This window comes from Monodon monoceros, unplaced genomic scaffold (assembly GCF_005190385.1).
Source record: "Monodon monoceros isolate NGI ecotype Baffin Bay Population unplaced genomic scaffold, NGI_Narwhal_1 Super_Scaffold_12, whole genome shotgun sequence".
Classification (NCBI taxonomy): Eukaryota; Metazoa; Chordata; class Mammalia; order Artiodactyla; family Monodontidae; genus Monodon; species Monodon monoceros.
The window spans coordinates 115077862-115095643 of NW_021703768.1; the positions used below are offsets into that span (position 1 = coordinate 115077862).

At 46.2% G+C, this 17782-nt stretch overlaps 1 protein-coding gene across 1 annotated transcript in view; it reads right to left on the reverse strand.

Annotated features, from left to right (window-relative positions):
- Positions 1–17782, reverse strand: part of KLHL3 (kelch like family member 3) — a 110651-nt gene that overhangs the window by 56558 nt on the left and 36311 nt on the right. Inside the window, exons 4-5 of the mRNA XM_029218957.1 lie at positions 13689–13810; positions 4681–4843 (exon numbers count right to left, since the gene is read on the reverse strand). Of these exons, the coding sequence (XP_029074790.1) occupies positions 4681–4843; positions 13689–13810 (285 nt within the window). The remainder of the gene's footprint in view (positions 1–4680; positions 4844–13688; positions 13811–17782) is intronic.

The following is a 17782-nucleotide window of genomic DNA, read 5'->3' on the forward strand; positions in this document are numbered from 1 at the left end:
GAGAACTATGATACCATCAGCTGGGGGCAAGGGTCTGAGCAGTCAGCTTCTAACTATGGGACTCACCCTCCCCCAGCCCAGAATAACATATATCACAGCAAAAATCTGGGGGCATAACCCTGAAGGGGAAACTGGACCCAGAGGAAGCAGAAGGGACTGCCACAGCAGGAAGAAAAAGGCCCATTCCAAACAGGAAATCAAATAGGGTGGAAAGAGGTCGTGCTCCAGCCCGGCAGAGGCATGCTGTGTCCACCTTCGCCAGGGGTATGAAGACTTATCAGAAGGCCATCGTCGACCTTAAAAGTAGTTCCTCTTTTAGACAGCAATTTGGCAGTATCTTTTTTTAATGCTCACTCTCTTTCAGCTACTTTATGCTGCTAAGATGGTACCCTACAGGTACAAGCTCACTATTACTTACAAAGCAGCAAGTTTACTCCAAAATATTACATAAAGTAATTCTTGCTAAAGCATTTTATGTAAAAGAAAAAAACTGGTAACATTAATGTTCATCAAGAGAGGACTACTTAAATAAATTGTAGTTCATTACAGTTCATCCCTATGATGCAGTAGACAAAAAGAGTAAGATGTAGCCGTACACAAGGGTCTGCCAAGAACTCCAAGATATTGTACTAAGTAAAAAAAAAATTTTTTTTTAAGTATAATGAGTACAGAAGGCTTCTATTTGTGTAAGTTAAAAAGTGTAATATATACATATTTTGTAGGGATACCCAAGAGAGTGCCCTGCTCCCTTAAGAGGGCCTGGGAGAAGATCAGCTGAGCATTTTATACCTTGTGTCCTGTTTGAAACTTTTATCACGGGTACAAGTTGCTTTTATTGAATACATTCTCTAAAGTTTTAAAATAATGGTATAGAAATATGTCTGCTGACACGGAAAGTTGTTCAGAATATACTGCTAAGATTTTTTTAGGCTGGAAAACATACACGTGGAATGAAAAAGACTGGGAAAGCTATATACCAGGGCGCTGCCCGTGACTCCCACTGGGTAGGATTGTGGTGCTTTTCCTGCTCTTTCTGCCTGTCAGCTGCTTCTGTAATAATCACAGGTGGTTTTGTATTAAGATAGCAATAACAATAGCAATAATAACAAAAAGAAAGCTCATCTTAGAGAAGGAAGAGGAACAGAATTGAGGCACAGCTTGGGGCTATGGACAGGCTAAGGCAGAGGCCAGCTGGCCAGAGACTAGGGAAGAGGGGGAGGCAGGACATACCCAGCTGTGTATCTGCATACAGAGAAACCACAATCAGAAGCTCTGGAAATGGTCCTCCTCCCCCAAAGTGCAAGCAGTCTGCAGCAGGGGCAGTGGTGGTGACCCGAGGAGTCCCATCTCTCCACCAGGTCCCAGCTCTGAGGCTCTCTTACTACAGATGGCGTGAGTGGCAGGGAGGCTCCAGAGCACGGCCCTGGGTGGCACCTACTTCTGCAGGGGGCTCACCTCCCGGTCCCCCTGACCCCGAAACCATCCTGGAAACAAGGCAGGATGAACTACCCCCATCAGAGAGAGAAGAAAACAGGCCTAGGGCCACTCAGCTCCAAAGTGTTGGCTGGTGTGACCCCTGGTTCTGATCTGGAAGGTCTCCTCGTAGTCTGTGGGCTAAAATACCTCCTAACTCGAGGCATTGGGCCAGGGAAGCCTGTGACCGCAGGGGCTGATGCTGCCCCTTGTGTGTGACTCTGGCCGGTACCCACACCCCCACAGTTAAAATGGGACGAGGTGGCTGCTCTGTCTCAGCAGGCAGCAATGGCAGAGCCGCCAGGTTCCATCTCAAGTCAATCGGTGCAAGATCAAAGACACAAAGCAGGCCCACAGCAGTGGGTGGGTGCAAGGGAGTGAGCACAGATAATCATTTTTTATTTCCTTCTCTAAGCACTGCACCGTGTGAAGTCTTACCTTCACACTGCTTCTTCTGTCTTCTCATCACGGTCTCATCAACCTCTGCATTACCACACTACCTTAAAAATACGATTTTTATTTTCCCTGCTGTGCACAGCTGACGGCTGCAAAGGAAACTATCCAGGAGCTGGTCCCAGGCTCCACAGAAGGCCTGAACGACAGGCAGAAGGCTCTCAGCCCTAAGTCACGCTGACCGAGACAGGGAAAGGAGGAGGACTCATGCGTGCAGTGAGGGGGCTGCCTCCACGTGCTCCTGGGAGGCAGCCTCCCAAGGGGGAGGAGAAGATATCCACGTCTCACTTCTCCACCCCAAGATGACTAAACACCCCACATCTAGCAGAGACAGCTGGCCGTCTGTCAACACTACTTGGTTGTTGGGATTTGGTAATTGCATGGCACAGACTTCAAGGCTCACACTTCCGATGGAAGATGCCAGCTCTAGCCACCAACACTCCACAGTTACTGATTCACGGAGCCACCCTACGTCCAAACTGGGCCTGGAAGCCACAGAATGTAGCAGTTAAAAACATGGCTCTGGAGTAAACACTGTCTGGGTTTGAATCCTGTCTGTCTCTTCCAAATGACCTCAACAAATTACTTCACCCCTCTGTGCCTTAGTTTCCTCAGCTGTTGTATGCATTAAGTGCACATAAAATGCTTAGCCCAGGATGTGACCCAAAGTAGAGCTCAGTAAATGCTAGCTAAAAGTAATTCACCAGGACACTGCCTACACACACCCACAATGCTGCAGAACCCAATCACCACGCCCAGATCAGGACCTAGGAGCACCAAGACCACGATATGTTCCCAACTGCATCCTCCCCACTCTCCCACAGGTGAGTCTCACCATCAGACAGTGAAAAGGGCAAAGGGAGAAAACACAGATTTTGAAAGTAGGGGAGAGCCAAGCCAGAAGAACCTGGGAGCCTTTGTTAAAGGTGGGGTTCAGTACACGGCCCAAACCTCAGACGACCTTGTAAGCCAACTACAAAAGGATGTGATACCTGCTGTGTGCATGCAAGCACGTGCACTCTATAGAAGGAGAGGGCTGGGGAGGGGAGACCAGGAAGAGAGACAGAGACCTTCTGGTGTCTAAGCACTGTCCCTTTGCCGCTGCACCAGCAGATGTCCACAAGCTGACCTGGGCCTTGGCCAAGCTCTCAGCTCCTGCTGAAGCAAAGTCTGAACACATCCCTCAAGAAAGTGGCTGGACTAGAGAGGGCTGGACTAGCCACGGCTCCCTGAGAACAGAAAGGAAGTGGGGTACAATGCTGGGAAAGGCAGACACAGGAGGGACAGCAGAGAAGCAGGAGAGTCAAGGATTAGGGCCAGGAAGAGTCAGAGGAATTCAGAATTGGGGTGACTGGGGAACGTCCTTCACAAAAATCATCATCACTGACATCATCCTAACAACTGGTCCCATTTGTGTCCTCAGAAACAGACCTCAGGAAGAAATGAGAGTCTGTGTAGGCTCCTGGGCTCTGGGGCTTGATGAGAGCAAAAAAGGATGCTGAAAAACAGAAGAAATGCTTGTTGACTTGTGGATCAAGGGGCTAACACAGCACAGGGAGCTGGCAGGTGGGCAGCCAGCAGGTCCTCAGTTAACTTCCAGACATTAGCTGGACATGAGACACAGAACAGACAGCAGCTATGCTGGCGTTTGTTTGGGCAGGGGGAAGAATGAGAGGCTTTACTGCAAGAGAAGGACGTGGCCATGACTGAATCTATTGATTCATATGACCAGATCTGTTTCCTAGGTCACTCATGACCTTCGTCCTCAAGTTGAAATAAATACCAATGAAGACTTCTTTCCAGCTAAACATGGTGGGCTGAACATTCATGTTCATCACTACTCCCTCTGAAAACCCCATTAAAATAGCAAGATGACAAGCTCTAGCCGGGAGAATGTCTCCAAGAAAAATAAAATGGACTCAACAGATTATCTGATATACTGAGAAGACTGTTCAGTGTATCTGTCTTACAAGAGTTAGCAGTTGTAGCAGTCACTGTGTAAAAGAAAAAGCATTTTATTAACTGCCTTACTGAACAAAAAGTTTTCTGATAAAAAACTAATTATAACTTATCTCAGCTGTAGAAATGATGTTAGAAGAATAAAGAGAGGGGAACAGTGTATGTATATGAGGGGGACGTCTATGAAAGCACAATTATTCTCCTGTGAGAAGTCAACAGATAACATCTAAAGCTAGTAAGTCCAAAAATAGTGGTACAAGCGTTTTATTTAGGTAAATAGAGGTAAATATCAGACAAAGCAGCTTTTAGCTAAATCAGCACATGTATTTTAATTCTTTTAGAATTGCAAGTGAGTGGTTCTAGAGAGCAAGACTTCATGTGGAAAAGCAGAGCAGGAGACTCTTATCATTATAAGCCTTGCAATAGTACTTGACTTTTCCAAATCACGGTCATAGAACACATTGGTCAAAATAGAAATTTTCCTAAATGACAAAGATTTATTTCAAGACCTAGGCCAAATTACTCTTCCCCCACGAAGTCTTCTCAGATCTCCTTCCTCTTCTCTCGTGAAAATCACTATCTGCACCATTCACCCGACAATTAATCACATTCCACTTGGCAATGAGCTGAACGCTTCTATTGTTAATTCTCTTTCCACCTGTGTCTTGTCTCCCTGACTAAATTATAACTTGCTCATAGCAGAGCGCACTTCTCATCATCTTTTAGGAGTACACCACAGACCAGGTTATTAAATCCACAAGTTCAGAGAGGTACAGCCACCCCGCTCCCCATTACCTGCGTAAGCGTTGGCCTGCTGCAGGAGGTCGGTACAGGTGTGCACGTCTGCAAACGCGCGGATACCCAGGCAATTGGTGGGATGCAACTGAGATTGCAGGAAGTCACAGCAGTTCTGGCGAACATCCATGAGCTGCAGCAAGCTGGCTGCTGGGAGCAGCACCTGGAAGAGAAGGTGACATTCTGACTTACAGGATCCCACCGCCAGGGTCTCATCTCCCCAAAGCAGTGTTCTAATCAAACCACACCCAAGCTCAAGGTCTTTGCACGGCTCTCCACTGCCTGCCCAAGTAAGTCCAAACTTCTCGGCCTGGACTTTGAGGCAAGCCCAGCCTTAGTCCCCACTACTCTCCACTTCATGGACCCTAAGCACCAACAGATTCTCTGTCTCCCTACAGACCAGCAGTGCCTCCCAGTGGCTAATGTGTATATGAATTCCCCTTGGGATCTTATTAACATGCAGATTCTGACTCAGTAGGTTTAGGGTGGGGCCCAAGAGCCTCCATTTTGAGTGAGTACCCAGGCTATGCTTGCAGCTGCTGGTCCATGAACCACACTTTGAGTAACAAGACCCTTATAGGCTGAGTGTTTGTGTCCCCCGCAAAAGTTTATACATTGAAGCCCTAACCCCAAATTTGGGCGGTATTTGGAGATAGGTTAAAGGAGGTCAGAAGGGTGGGGCCCTAATCCATCAGGGCTGGTGCCCTTATAAGAAGAGAAATAGATACCAGAGTTTTCTCTCTCTCTCTCTCTCTCTCTCTACCACGCAAGGACACAAGGAGAAGGTGGCCTTCTGCAAGCTAGTAAGAAAGCCCTCACCAGAAACTCAATCAGCTGGAACCTTGATCTTGTACTTCTAACTTCTAACACTGTGAGAAAATTAGTTTCTGTTGTATAAGCCATCCACTCTGTGGTATTTTGTTACAGCAGCCCAAGCTAAGACAAACTGGTCCTCCTACCTGGAGATTCACCTGGAGAATTTTTAAAATACTGATGCCTGGGTCTCACCCCCAAAGATTCAACGTAATAGGAATGGGGTGTAGCCTGGACAGTGAGAGATTGCTAAAGTTCCCCAGGTGCTTTTAATATATAGCCAAGTTTAGAACCACTGCCCTACAGCCTTTAGCTACTGTCTTCACTCAAAGATCTTTATTGACTTGTTCACAAGCTCATTCACCATTTAATTACTGAGCACCTGTGGGCCCGCCTTTGTGATTCAGTGGTTGGTAAGCAAGAGAAATCGAACCCCTGATCTTACAGAGTTTATCATTTACTGGAACAAGAGCATCATCCCCAAATCCACTGGGACTCAAACAGACACACTCTACTCTCCCATCCAACAGATAAATAATAAAGAACATTTCTGAGTACATTCTCAGCAAAAGGAGAGCTAAGTTTCCTTTTAAAAGGTCATGAGACACATGAGTATTTATACTGTATCCTGGAAGACAGAAATAGTTCCTGCTCAGGTGTGTGTGCATGTGTTTTTCCTAAAAGCCAGGGAAGACTAGCTTGAACAGGCCAGATGGGTGCTCAGACTGTCAACCCTGGTCAAGCTCCCTAGGACTTTGCCACAGCTGCCAAAGCCTGCCCTCGGATCAAAAACCATGATCGTTGTCAGAGTCCTTCTTGACACCAGCTCTGCTACCCCTCCCTCCCGACCCTGTGGGAGGGGTAGATGTTCTGAGAGTGACTTAACAAAAAGAAATTCAGAAAAAAAAAAATCAGAGCAGAACAGTTTGGCTTGAGACTGCATCGCTCAGGGACCCCCAGCATCCATTTCACCCCAAAACAACCCCCGTGTCCTGGGCCTTTGCTCTCAGCTGCCCCCCTGACTCTCAGGGAGAGTGTCTGGGCCAGCCAGACTCCAGGTATTCCCATCCACACGGGCTTGCCCGGGAAGACAAGGGCTGCAGATGCATTTGATTTCTTGACTCAGAGCACTACAAAAGTTTTTTTTGTTTTGTTTTGTTTTTTTTGAGTGATTTAAATTCTGGAAGCTGACGGTCTCCCAAAACAGCTCTGAGCCTCATCTCTAGCCCTCCTCACCTCCATGGGCTAAGGCCAAAATCTCTGCCCCACTGCCCATTCTTGGGCCTTATCCCACCACTAGGGTAACCAGCCATCCAGGTTCGCCCCAGACTGAAGAGTTTCCCAGGACACAGGACTTTCAGTGCAAAAACTGGGGCAGTTAGCCACCCTTCCTCATTCCTGCCCACACACAGATGCCACCAAGAGCCTCCACTAACAGTGGTCCTGCTCCCAAGCTTAAAATCCTGCTCTCAAAGGGAAGCTCTTCCTACCTGCAGGCTTAAACCTCTCCCTCACGATAGCCAAATTCTAGAAAACATCTCCTCTCTCCTTCCTCTGCCCTCTCTCTTCCACTACCCTATATCCCCAGCAATGCAACAGTAAATTACCATCCTGTCCTTGGTATTTTCTGAACCACTGATTCATTCCAGAGAAGGAAAAAGATAAGATCACCCGTTCTGGAGACTTTGAGACCGTAAGTGAACATAGCCAGGCTCCAAATCTGACCACCTGAGCTCCATCCCCACTAGACAGCCACGTCCCCACGGAGCAGCCATAAACTGGGAAACTCAATTAACCTGTGAGCTTGCTCAGCCTAGCCAAACAGATTCCAGGACCAGATTAGTCTCTCCCTGAGAGTTAAGTGGAGAACCATTAACCATTCTTGCTGAATACATACCAGGAATGGAAAGTCGTGTTCCAAACCCCCAAATGACCTCCATGACACCCGCCCTGACCAGCACCAGCTATAAACCCTAGAGTTAGGGCCATAGGTTAACCAGCCATCCTGGTTTGCTCAAACTTTGCCAGTTTTAGCACTCAAAGTCCTGTGTCCCAGGAGAGCCCTCAATCCTGGGCAAACTGGGCTGGTTGTTCACCCCAGAGACCAGAAACTTGCATCCAGTTACACTAAGAAACCCTGGTGGAGAGGAGTAATCCAATGCTGTCCAGCATACACCCTACTTCGGGCGTGGCAAGATCCCAAGGGTCAGGTGTGATTAGAGGCCGAAATGGACAGCAGCCCTTTAGGTCCGCAGAGGAGGAATTTCTGAGACTCCAATCCGCCCCCAGATTGCATACCCGCCAAGCCAAGATGCGATCACGCCAGGGACACACGCCTCCTCCGCCTCCCTGTCCTCTTCTCCCCCACAACGACAGCCACAGTTTGGGGCTTAATTTTTCAAGCTCATGACAACCATCCAAAGAAATGAAATAATAAATACTTTCTGAACACATTCCTTAGATTATACTTTCAGTTTTTAGAACCTCCCTGGATAGAGCTACCCACACAGCTTTCAACTTTCCTACTGTTCACAAAACCCACTTCACAGACAAAAATGATCAGGCTTTCCACCTCTCCACACACCCTCCTCCCATCCTCTTTGGGTCCACTTCTGCCCGAAAGCATTCCCAAGGTGACTTCCCAAAATGAGCGGGGCTGGTGGTTTCTCTAATTGCCCCTTCCCTCCTTTCTCTTTGATCTTATGCTGCGATCCACTTGCTTCATACAGGAAGGCATGAAGAAAAGCAAAGGGATTCAGAATGCTGAGGAGGGTTTAGAGGCTGGAGGATGTATCACTGCTCAAATGCTGAGTCTCAGGGATAAACAGGGGCCTGGTCCAGTAGGGCTCTGGGGGCTGCACACAAGGTGGGTCAACACAAATCCCCAGAGGCTGCAAAAGAAAAGAGAGAGAAAAACGTCCAGGAGGTGGTCTTTGCTTCCCTCTCCCACAACAAGGGCTAAAAGAGGATTTCCTCTTCTCTTATCTTGCCTGCAACTCGACTCCCTCAAGCGGCAGCAGTAACAAGATTAGGAACAAGAGGCCAAACTCAGGTCCTCAGCTTGGAAGCAAGACTGTCCTGGTGGAATCACTAGGGCCGTGCTGCTTGCCCCCTGGAAGGAGGTTGAGACCTGAGAAGGAGCAGTTGGCTGGAATCGCCGCAGGAAGAGAAGACGACCCTGGGTTAAAAGCTTTCAGCTTGCCTCTCGCCGTCTCAGCATTTTGGTTCTGGGAAAAAAGGCCCTGGAATGACCCTCAGCAGAGAGTTTACAGGTTCCCCTCCAGCTTGCAAATGGCTTCCCTCCATTTTTCACATGCAGGCGCTGTTTTGTTTCTTTTCCTCTCCCTCGGATAACATGAAAACACAGCAGAGGATATCCCGTCACAGAGTTTAGTTTCCTTTAACAAAAACAAAAGGAAATGCCCTGCCTCAGAATGCACCTACTCCTGGAATTTCAGAGAGGCAGGGCCATGCACAAAGGGAGGGTACCAGCCAGAGGGCCAGGTGGCAAGGCTGCCCAGGGCCTCTGCCCACACCACACAGCAGGGGGTCTGCCTCTGCCAGCACCAGGCATGAGGCCTGGCACAGAAATAGTGCTAAATAAAAATCTACTGAGAGAAAGAAGACAGGGAGAGAGAGGTGTACAGATAGATGAACAGGAGAGCTAGCAAAACAGTACTGTGATTAAATGTGTCACTTAGAATATTTTTTAAATTTTTTTATTGAAGTATAGTGTCACTTAGAATATTGACTTCTCCACTTACCAGCCATGTGACTAAAGGCAAATTACTTAACCTCTCTGTACCTCTGACTCCTCAACAGTAAAATGAAAATAATAGTACTGCCTTAAAGGCTTGTTGTTGGGCTCAAATGAGATAATACATTTAAAGCAGCTAACCCAGTGTTTGGTGCATAGGAATTCGTCAGTTAAACTGGTTTTTATTATTATTAATTATTACGAGCTGAAGTCAAGATTCTGATCATTCATTTAACAAGAAACTCGAGTTGACCACATCAACAGGGCACAGTGAGCTGGAGAGAGCTGGATTCAAACCCCAACTCCACCCCTTACTACCTGTGTGACCGTGGGTACTACCCACTTAACCCCTTGGAGCATCAGTTCCTTCAACTGTAAGAGAAGAATCATAGTACAACCTTCTAGTGATGGTTACGATAATTAAATGAAATAATGCATGTGAAATAATCAACACATGTTTGTCTTACAATGAGTATCAATAAGTAACAGTTACGACTTGTTACCTCCACCATAGAAGGGCAGCTCAGACTCTCCAAGGTATGTGTAGCTGGGAAGAGATTTAGGGCATCATCTCCCGGTCACTTAACCAAGCCCCAAGTCTCTGACCCTTGTTTCCCCAGGTGCCTCCATGCTCACCGCCTCAGTGCACCAAATCCTCAACACACGCTGTCCTCACAGCTTGTGAGCAACTCTCAGCAGGTACATCACAGCATAAGAAGCAACCACATTTTGATCTAAACTTTCTCTTCTCAACTTTTTTTGTTTTGTTCTCCCCCAAGGTCACCCCTGACCAAACCATAGTTTAAAGTGAGGGATAAAAAGGAAAATAGTTGATATATCTGACTGATTCCAAACAATGCAGTTTGCTGAAGGTTCCACATTGTGCTTCTCAGGGGAGCCCCTGAACATGCAGCCCCCTCCCTACTCCCACATACAAATGAATGCAACAGGCCCCTCCAGGGGCTCACACGCCAGCAGGGACACAGACAGGTGGAAGAGGAGGCAGGCCTGACCTCCCAGACCTTCCTTCAAGACCCAGCACACACAACACTTCCTCAGTGAGGCCTGCCCTGACCATCCTCATCAAGGGGGTGATGACCATTGCCTGCTTCCTGGGGACCTCCACCCTGGCCCCTACCACACTGGAGGGCATGCATTTGCCTGGCCACCTGTCTCCACCTTCAGACTATGTGCTCCTTGATGAAAAAGCTTCTGTGTTCACAGTGCTCTCTGTGCCCATACTGTCTGTTGGCACAGGGTGGCACTCCTCTAAGTGCTTTACCTATAGTAATTCATTTAACCTTCATGCCAACCCTATGAGGTTAAGTACGATTATTATGCCCATAATACAGACAAGAATACTGAGGCACAGAGAGGTTAAGGACCTTCTTGGGGTCACACAGCTAGAAAATGGTGGAGTCAAGGTTTGAAGGCAGACAGTCTAACTCATGACCACCCAACAGAATGGGTACTATTATGATTCCTGTTTTACAGATGAGAAAACTGATCCTTGAGGCAGCATATCAGGGAGGGTATCAGAGAAGCTCTAGTAGAAAGGAAGCAGAACAAACCAGAGGCTGGCAGAGTAAGAGTCTTCTCTGATCAGAGGTCACTGAGTCCCATGCCCTCACTTTACAGTCAGAAGACTGACCCCCTGCAGTGGGAAAAGGCAAGAATAAGAGTACTGTGTGAATGAACTTCAAAGCTGAGGCCTGGACCCAGGTCTCCATTCAGACTTGATTCCTGCCTCATCTTTAGTTCTGCATGCCCTCTGAAGCTGCACGTCTTCACGCTGGCTCCCTCCCCACGACCCCTACAAAGTAGTTTTTAAAAGTAATGGCGATGCCATTTTCTCCAGAATCCTCCGATTACCCTATCTGTTGCTACCTGCCTTAAGGTAACTGGTGTTGTAGAGACCACCGCTGGGTTAGACCAAAGTTGCAAAGATAAATACCCAGCCAGGCAAAAAGGATCCAGAATGGAACATCTTCTAACTACCTAAGCTTTTTAAACACTTTGTACTTCACAGGGAAAAAAAGTTTATTAAATAAACACATGTAGAAAGGGGAGAAAAAAGCTGATTCCAATTATACAATTCTACAATCTCCCCTAAACAGTGTTTTAAGTTTGTTTGTTTTTGTTTTGTTTTAGTGACCTAAAACAACAAACAAATTTATTTTCTTACATCTGGAAGTCAGAAGTCCCAAATGGGTTTCACCAGGCTAAAATCAAGGTGTCAGCAGAGGTGAGCTCCTTCTGGAGGTTCTGAGGGAGAATACGTTTCCTTGCCCTTCAGGCTTCTAGAGGCACCCACATTCCTTGGCTCATGGCCTCCCTATCTTCAAGGCCAGAAACATCAAACTGAATCCTTGCCAGGTCACATCGCTCTAGTTCTCTCATTCCACCTCCCTCTTCGATTTAAATACCCCTAGCTATTACACTGAGCCCACCTGGATAATCCAAGCTAATCTCCCATCACATGTTCAGCTGATTAGCAACATTAATTCCATCTGCAATATTAATTCCTCTGACATTCACCCTAACACATTCACAAAATTCCAGGGGTTAGGACACGAACATCTCTGGGGGCTACTATTCTGCCTACCACACTGTATGATTAATGAGTTACTGATATACCCTAATGCAAGATTTTTAAAAATTATTTATACCCCTGCATATTTTTAGGTTGACATCTAGCATTATTCATTAGAGTTGAAAGGATGTAATTTCTGGCATTTTGTGAATCTCAATATTTATATCAGTCTCAAAAGTACCTAAATGAATTTAAATGTCATGGTGATTTGAAATCACTATCACCCATTAAAAAAAATTTTTGCCATACATGCCCTATACATATTTTATACTAAATTACTTTGCACTTACTGTTACTGCCCAAAAGTCATTCAGCTGTTTAAATTCCGCTGCTAGACCTAGTATGTAACCATGACCTCGCCCACTCTACTCTGGATGGGAAAGACCAGAAATAATGGAATGGCTATGCATTTTATTGTGTATAAAATAAACCTCAATTTTAAAAGGGCAGGGGAGGATTATACCAGATCACTGTAGAAACTATGCCACCCAAAAGTCTGTCTAGGGTCCAGAGACAAAAGCAGTCTGTACCTTGGGGCAGGCTCTGCAGGCCCAAATGCAGGGTGCCTCAGACCATCAGTCTGCCTGTGCCCTGACACCCCCAGCAGAGTACCGTTCACCACACCAAGCTAACTTCCACTCATCCTGCAGTCCTCAGCTCAAATCTTATCTCCTGAAAGAGCCCTTCCTAGATTCCCTCCTTCATCCAAATTGTTCCTTTCCTTCAAAGGACTTACCACAATTTGTGCATAAACATTACTTGTGTGCTTATTTGATGTCCATCTTCACCCCTAGACCACAAATTCCATGAAAGCAGACAATGGAATGACCTCTGCTCACTGGTACAAACACAGTGCCCAATAAAGTGTCTGGCATGTAAGAGGCACTCACATCTGGGCCAAATGGAATCAATACACGATTATCAATTCGGCCTCCCAAATACCTCAATCCTAGAAAAGGGGATGGTGTTCTGGATAAGGGAAATAGGTATTTTGGTCACCAGAGAGGTATCGGCCTATTCACCTAAATAAGGTGAAATTTTGCTTTAAAAAAAAAAAGAAGGAAGAAAAAACCTCCATATCCCACACAATTTCCATTACTTTAATTAAACAGTAAAATCCTTAATGACAAGAAATAGTGTATCCTGCGTCTGTGTTTGGCCTGGTGACTCATAGGGTTCCAGCGTGGGCCACACCCTCAACCATCTTCCCTTCTGAAGCATGACGCTGATGTCTCACGTCCCCACAGTAAAGATCCACACCTTTGGGTGAAGGAGTGTCTTCACTGGCTCCTATTTCAAGGCTCCAGATGGCTTGGGATGAGGGCAGGGCGGCGAAAGGAGGAAAAGGCACAGACAACATGTCTCAGAGCAACATGCCCCTACTGACACTCAAGCCTGGTGCTTGGCACCTCCACAGGCTCAGAGGCATTTCGCTGACGAACAGTGAGACAAGAAAAACTTTTAACAGCCTAACAAGCCAATACTCAAAATCCCTGAGATGAGATAATGACTGAGGAGAAGAGGGGTCACCCAGGCTTCTAATTCTTCCTTTACCAACACTTTAAACCAGCATGAGTTAAAGACTTTCTGCTCTGGAGCCCAAGCTCATTCAGAGGGATTTTGGCCTAGTGGTTAAGAACGTGGGTCCCATGGTCAGGCAGGCAGGAGTTTGACGGTCGTTCACCCTGGCCATGTGACCCAGGGCAAGTCACCTACTCTCTCTGGAGCTTCAGTTTCCTCTCCAGTTACCAACTGAGTTGTTGTGAGGGTTAAATGAAATGATGATGTAAAACAGTGGGCCCTGAATATACAATACACTGAGCTATTAGTTGGAGCTGAGTTTACCTGGACGTTCTCTTCAGTCACCTCAATCTCGGCCGTATAGATGTAGTCAATCAGCTTACTCAGGGTCTGCCCATCCACATCCTTGATTTCTATCTTCTTGGCTTTACTCTCAGACATGTCACCTACAGTTCAAAACAAAAACAAAATGGACATGAACTTGGTGCCTAGGGTGTGCTTAACTTTCACATGGCCTCCTGCCCTGTCTTGGCAACATAAAAGCACTGTCTGTGCTCCCGGAGGCAGCAGAAGGGCTCAGGCACAGAGGAAGATAGACCAGCTGACATCAAGGTCACAACAACTCTGGGTCTGTGATCATCCACAAACTCAATTTCAAGCATTCCCCACTCTACCTGTTGCCCATTTCCACTCTGAAGGCAAATCTATACGTGATAAAGCATTCAACCAAGTTACTACAAACTTGTACACGGGGACCAGGGAAAGTGAATGAGATATGCACCTGTCCTCAAGAAGGAGCACCTGTTCTAGTAGGGCATATATATAAAAATATATGAGATGATAAGAGCTTAATAGAGGTATATGCAAAGTACCAGTAGAACAACAATTTCTTAAAAAAACAATTATTGAGTGCTAACTCTGGCCAAGCACTGTGCTAAGCACTTTAAACTGTTGCCTATTTTAATCAACAACCTATGAGTGTTATTAATATCATCCCCATATTACAGATGAAGAAACTGAGGCACAGGAGTGTAGGTAATTCATTTTGCCTACAGTCATACATCTAGGAAGGGGCCAGGCTGGGATTGAAAGCAGGGAGTCTGACTCTAGAGCCCCACACTTGTAATCACTATGGTGTATTGAATCCCAAGAATGCAGACGATAGAGCAACAAACCCTGTCTGGGGAATCCAGGAAGGCATCCTAATAGGAGGTCACATTTGAGCTGGGTATTCCACATGCAGCAGAGGTGAGGAAGGACGAGCTGGATGCAGGAATCATCAGTGCAAAGACAGAAAAGTGCCAAAAGTATAAATGTGGGGAACAGTGAGAGGGCAGCACGGCTGGTACATGGGGTGACAGTGAGAGGAAGGAGGCTGGAGAGGCAGATAGGGGCCAGGACTTGCAGAGCCCAGCAAACCATGCAAATGAGTTTGCACTTTATCCTAAGAGTAGCACCACTGAAAGGTTTTAAACGATGGAATGACATCAACAGATGGGTGTCTTTGAATGAAATTTTGGATGTACTGGTGGAAGCTGGATCAGAGGCAGGGAGAACAGATGGGAGGCCCTGACAATAATCCAAAAAAGAGAAGACAGAGGCCTGTGAACTAGGGCAGCAGTGGCACCACATGTGCAGTCCCGAGGCCCCTGACTTCAGCCTGCCCTCTCTATACAGTGCACAGTTCTGTCTAGAGCCAGGCTCCTTCAACAAGGGCTGCTGATTTCAGAAGGAAAAGACAGGCAAGACATGTGTCTTTGTAGACTGAAATGAAGGGCAACATGACTACTAGAAACAGGGATTCAGAAGTCCTTCTGTGAGTGTGAAAACTGAGCCTGGGCGGTTGTTTTCTCTCTGTGGAATCTGTGCACTGGAGCCAAGAAAATAAAGTACAATACAGCATGTGGGCTGCAGACGCCCACCTCCAAGCTGCATGGACTGCACATGATTCCTCCACCAATCCCCAGTTCCCACCCTGACACAGTTCTAGATATGAATGACTCTGAACAGGGAGGAAAGGTGGGGGCGGGGGACCTATTCCAGACGTTGCTGGCTCCCACTGCTGCCAGATCAGGTAGCCCAGAGACCTCCAGTTGGTCCTCTCTTCTCTCTGACTGTAGTAGAAGCCAGTGAAAAGTCTTCAGCACAAAGAGACCTGAGACAGGACGAAGAGGCAAAGAGGAAACAGGAAAAGACGGTGGGTTTCTCCTCTACCTATAAAACAGGCTCTCACAATCTCTTTCTTGAATTTACTCTAAGACAAACAAGAACATACACGCGGGTTTCCCTGGTGGCGCAGTGGTTGAGAGTCCGCCTGCCGATGCAGGGGACACGGGTTTGTACCCCGGTCCGGGAAGATCCCACATGCCGTGGAGCGGCTAGGCCCGTGAGCCATGGCCACTGAGCCTGCGCGTCCGGAGCCTGTGCTCCGCAACGGGAGAGGCCACAACAGTGAGAGGCCCGCGTAACACAAAAAAGAAGAAAAAAAAAAAAAAAAAAAGAACATACACGCAAGGAAATCAGAAGTTAAATTCATCTCTCCAAACAGCTACTAAGACATTCACAAATAAAGGTCCAGTTGGTAATTATATTGCAAAAGATCATCAAAGATAGCCAATTATTAGTTTAAGAACTTGGACCTTAAAGGGACTTCCCTGGCGACGCAGTGGTTAAGAATCCGCCTGCCAACGCAGAGGACGCGGGCTCAAGCCCTGATCCGGGAAGATGTCCCAAGCCGCGGGGCAACTAAGCCCGTGCACCTCAGCTACTGAGCCTGCGCTCTAGAGCCCGTGCTCCTCTACAAGAGAAGTCACTGCAATGAAAAGCCCGCACATGGCAACCAAGAGTAGCCCCCGCCCACCGCAACTAGAGAAAGCCCACGCGCAGCAACGTAGACCCAACACCCAAAAAATAAATAAATATATAAATAAATAATAAAAAAAAAACTTGGACCTTAGAAAAACGAGCAACCAGCAACCTGACTGCAAGAACCAAGAGACTCAGAAGGCCCTTAGTGAGTGTGAAATCAGAGCCTGGCCTGATTGCTTTCTCTCTATGGAATTAGAGCTTGGGAGTCTGCTTAGGGTTTTGTAACTTGGGGGTAAACAAATGGAAACTCCTGAAATTGCATGAAAACATTTGTATATGTGGGCAAAAGTTTGATTTTCTGAGGGGATGAACAAATCATTTTCATCAGTCTCAAATGTCCAAAAAACATTAAGACACAGTTTTCTAGATGGTGGGACTTTAGGAGATTTTTTTTCTTGCTTCTTTATGTGAATCAAAAGTTTCTAATTTCTACATTAAGTACTTAAAACTCCAACAAGGAAGGAAAAAATGAAAAAAAAAAAAAAGAAAACCTAGGGCCTCAAAGACATGTATTTTCTGAGAAATTTACCTTATAGGAAATAGGACACCTATATAAATCATAAGCACTCATAAAATGCAATTTAATATCTCTATGAAGCAGTAGAAATCACTGCACCAAACTAAGACATCAGTTTAAACAAATCCTGAAAGTGGCAGTAATAATAGTTGCTACTACATGCAGGCCCTCAGGGTTTACACACATTATTTCATTTAGTCCTTGCAATGACCCCAGGAGGTACTAGATATTACTTCCATTTTACAAATTATAGAACTGGCATATCAAGAGGCACTTGCACACAGCTAGTAAGAGGCAGGGCTGGGATCTGAACCGTGGCCTAACTCTAGACCTCATGTCATTTCTAATAAATCCCTCCATAATTTAAACCTGGCCCTAACTAATGGCTTTGATAAAAGTATTCCCAAACAAAGCCTATGTCCAAATTCTGAGCCAGCTTATACTTATTACCCAGTAAGCAAGAAAGAAGAGAGATGGGATCTTGTCCTCAACACCTAACAAAGTGCATGACATATAACAAGCACTGAAAAAATATTTGTTGGTACAGGGAAAGAAAGAAAGAAGAGAGGCTTTCTTTTGACATCTCATAAATCCACAGACTCTGATAATTCTAAAGAGGGAGAAATCATCAAAGGCTTGGTCATTCTTACTACTTCACTCACCTCCACTACTTTGACAAATATTTCTAGAGAACAGAACATAAGCCCAATAAGTCCTTCTCTATTCAAGGTCAACCCAAGAGACCTGTTCTGCTGGTTTTTCTCAAGAGGCCCAGCCCAGCCACTTCAGACTCTGAACTTTCAGAAAAGAGGAAATGCAGATGGCCAACAGACACATGAAAAGATGTTCAACATCACTATTCATCAGTGAAATGCAAATCAAAACCACAATGAGGTATCATCTCACATCTGTCAGGATGGCTATCATCAAAAAGAACACAAATAACAAATGCTGGTGAGGATGTGGAGAAAAGGGAAGCCTCCTACCACTGTTGGTGGGAATGTAAATTGGTGCAGCCACTGTGGAAAACAGT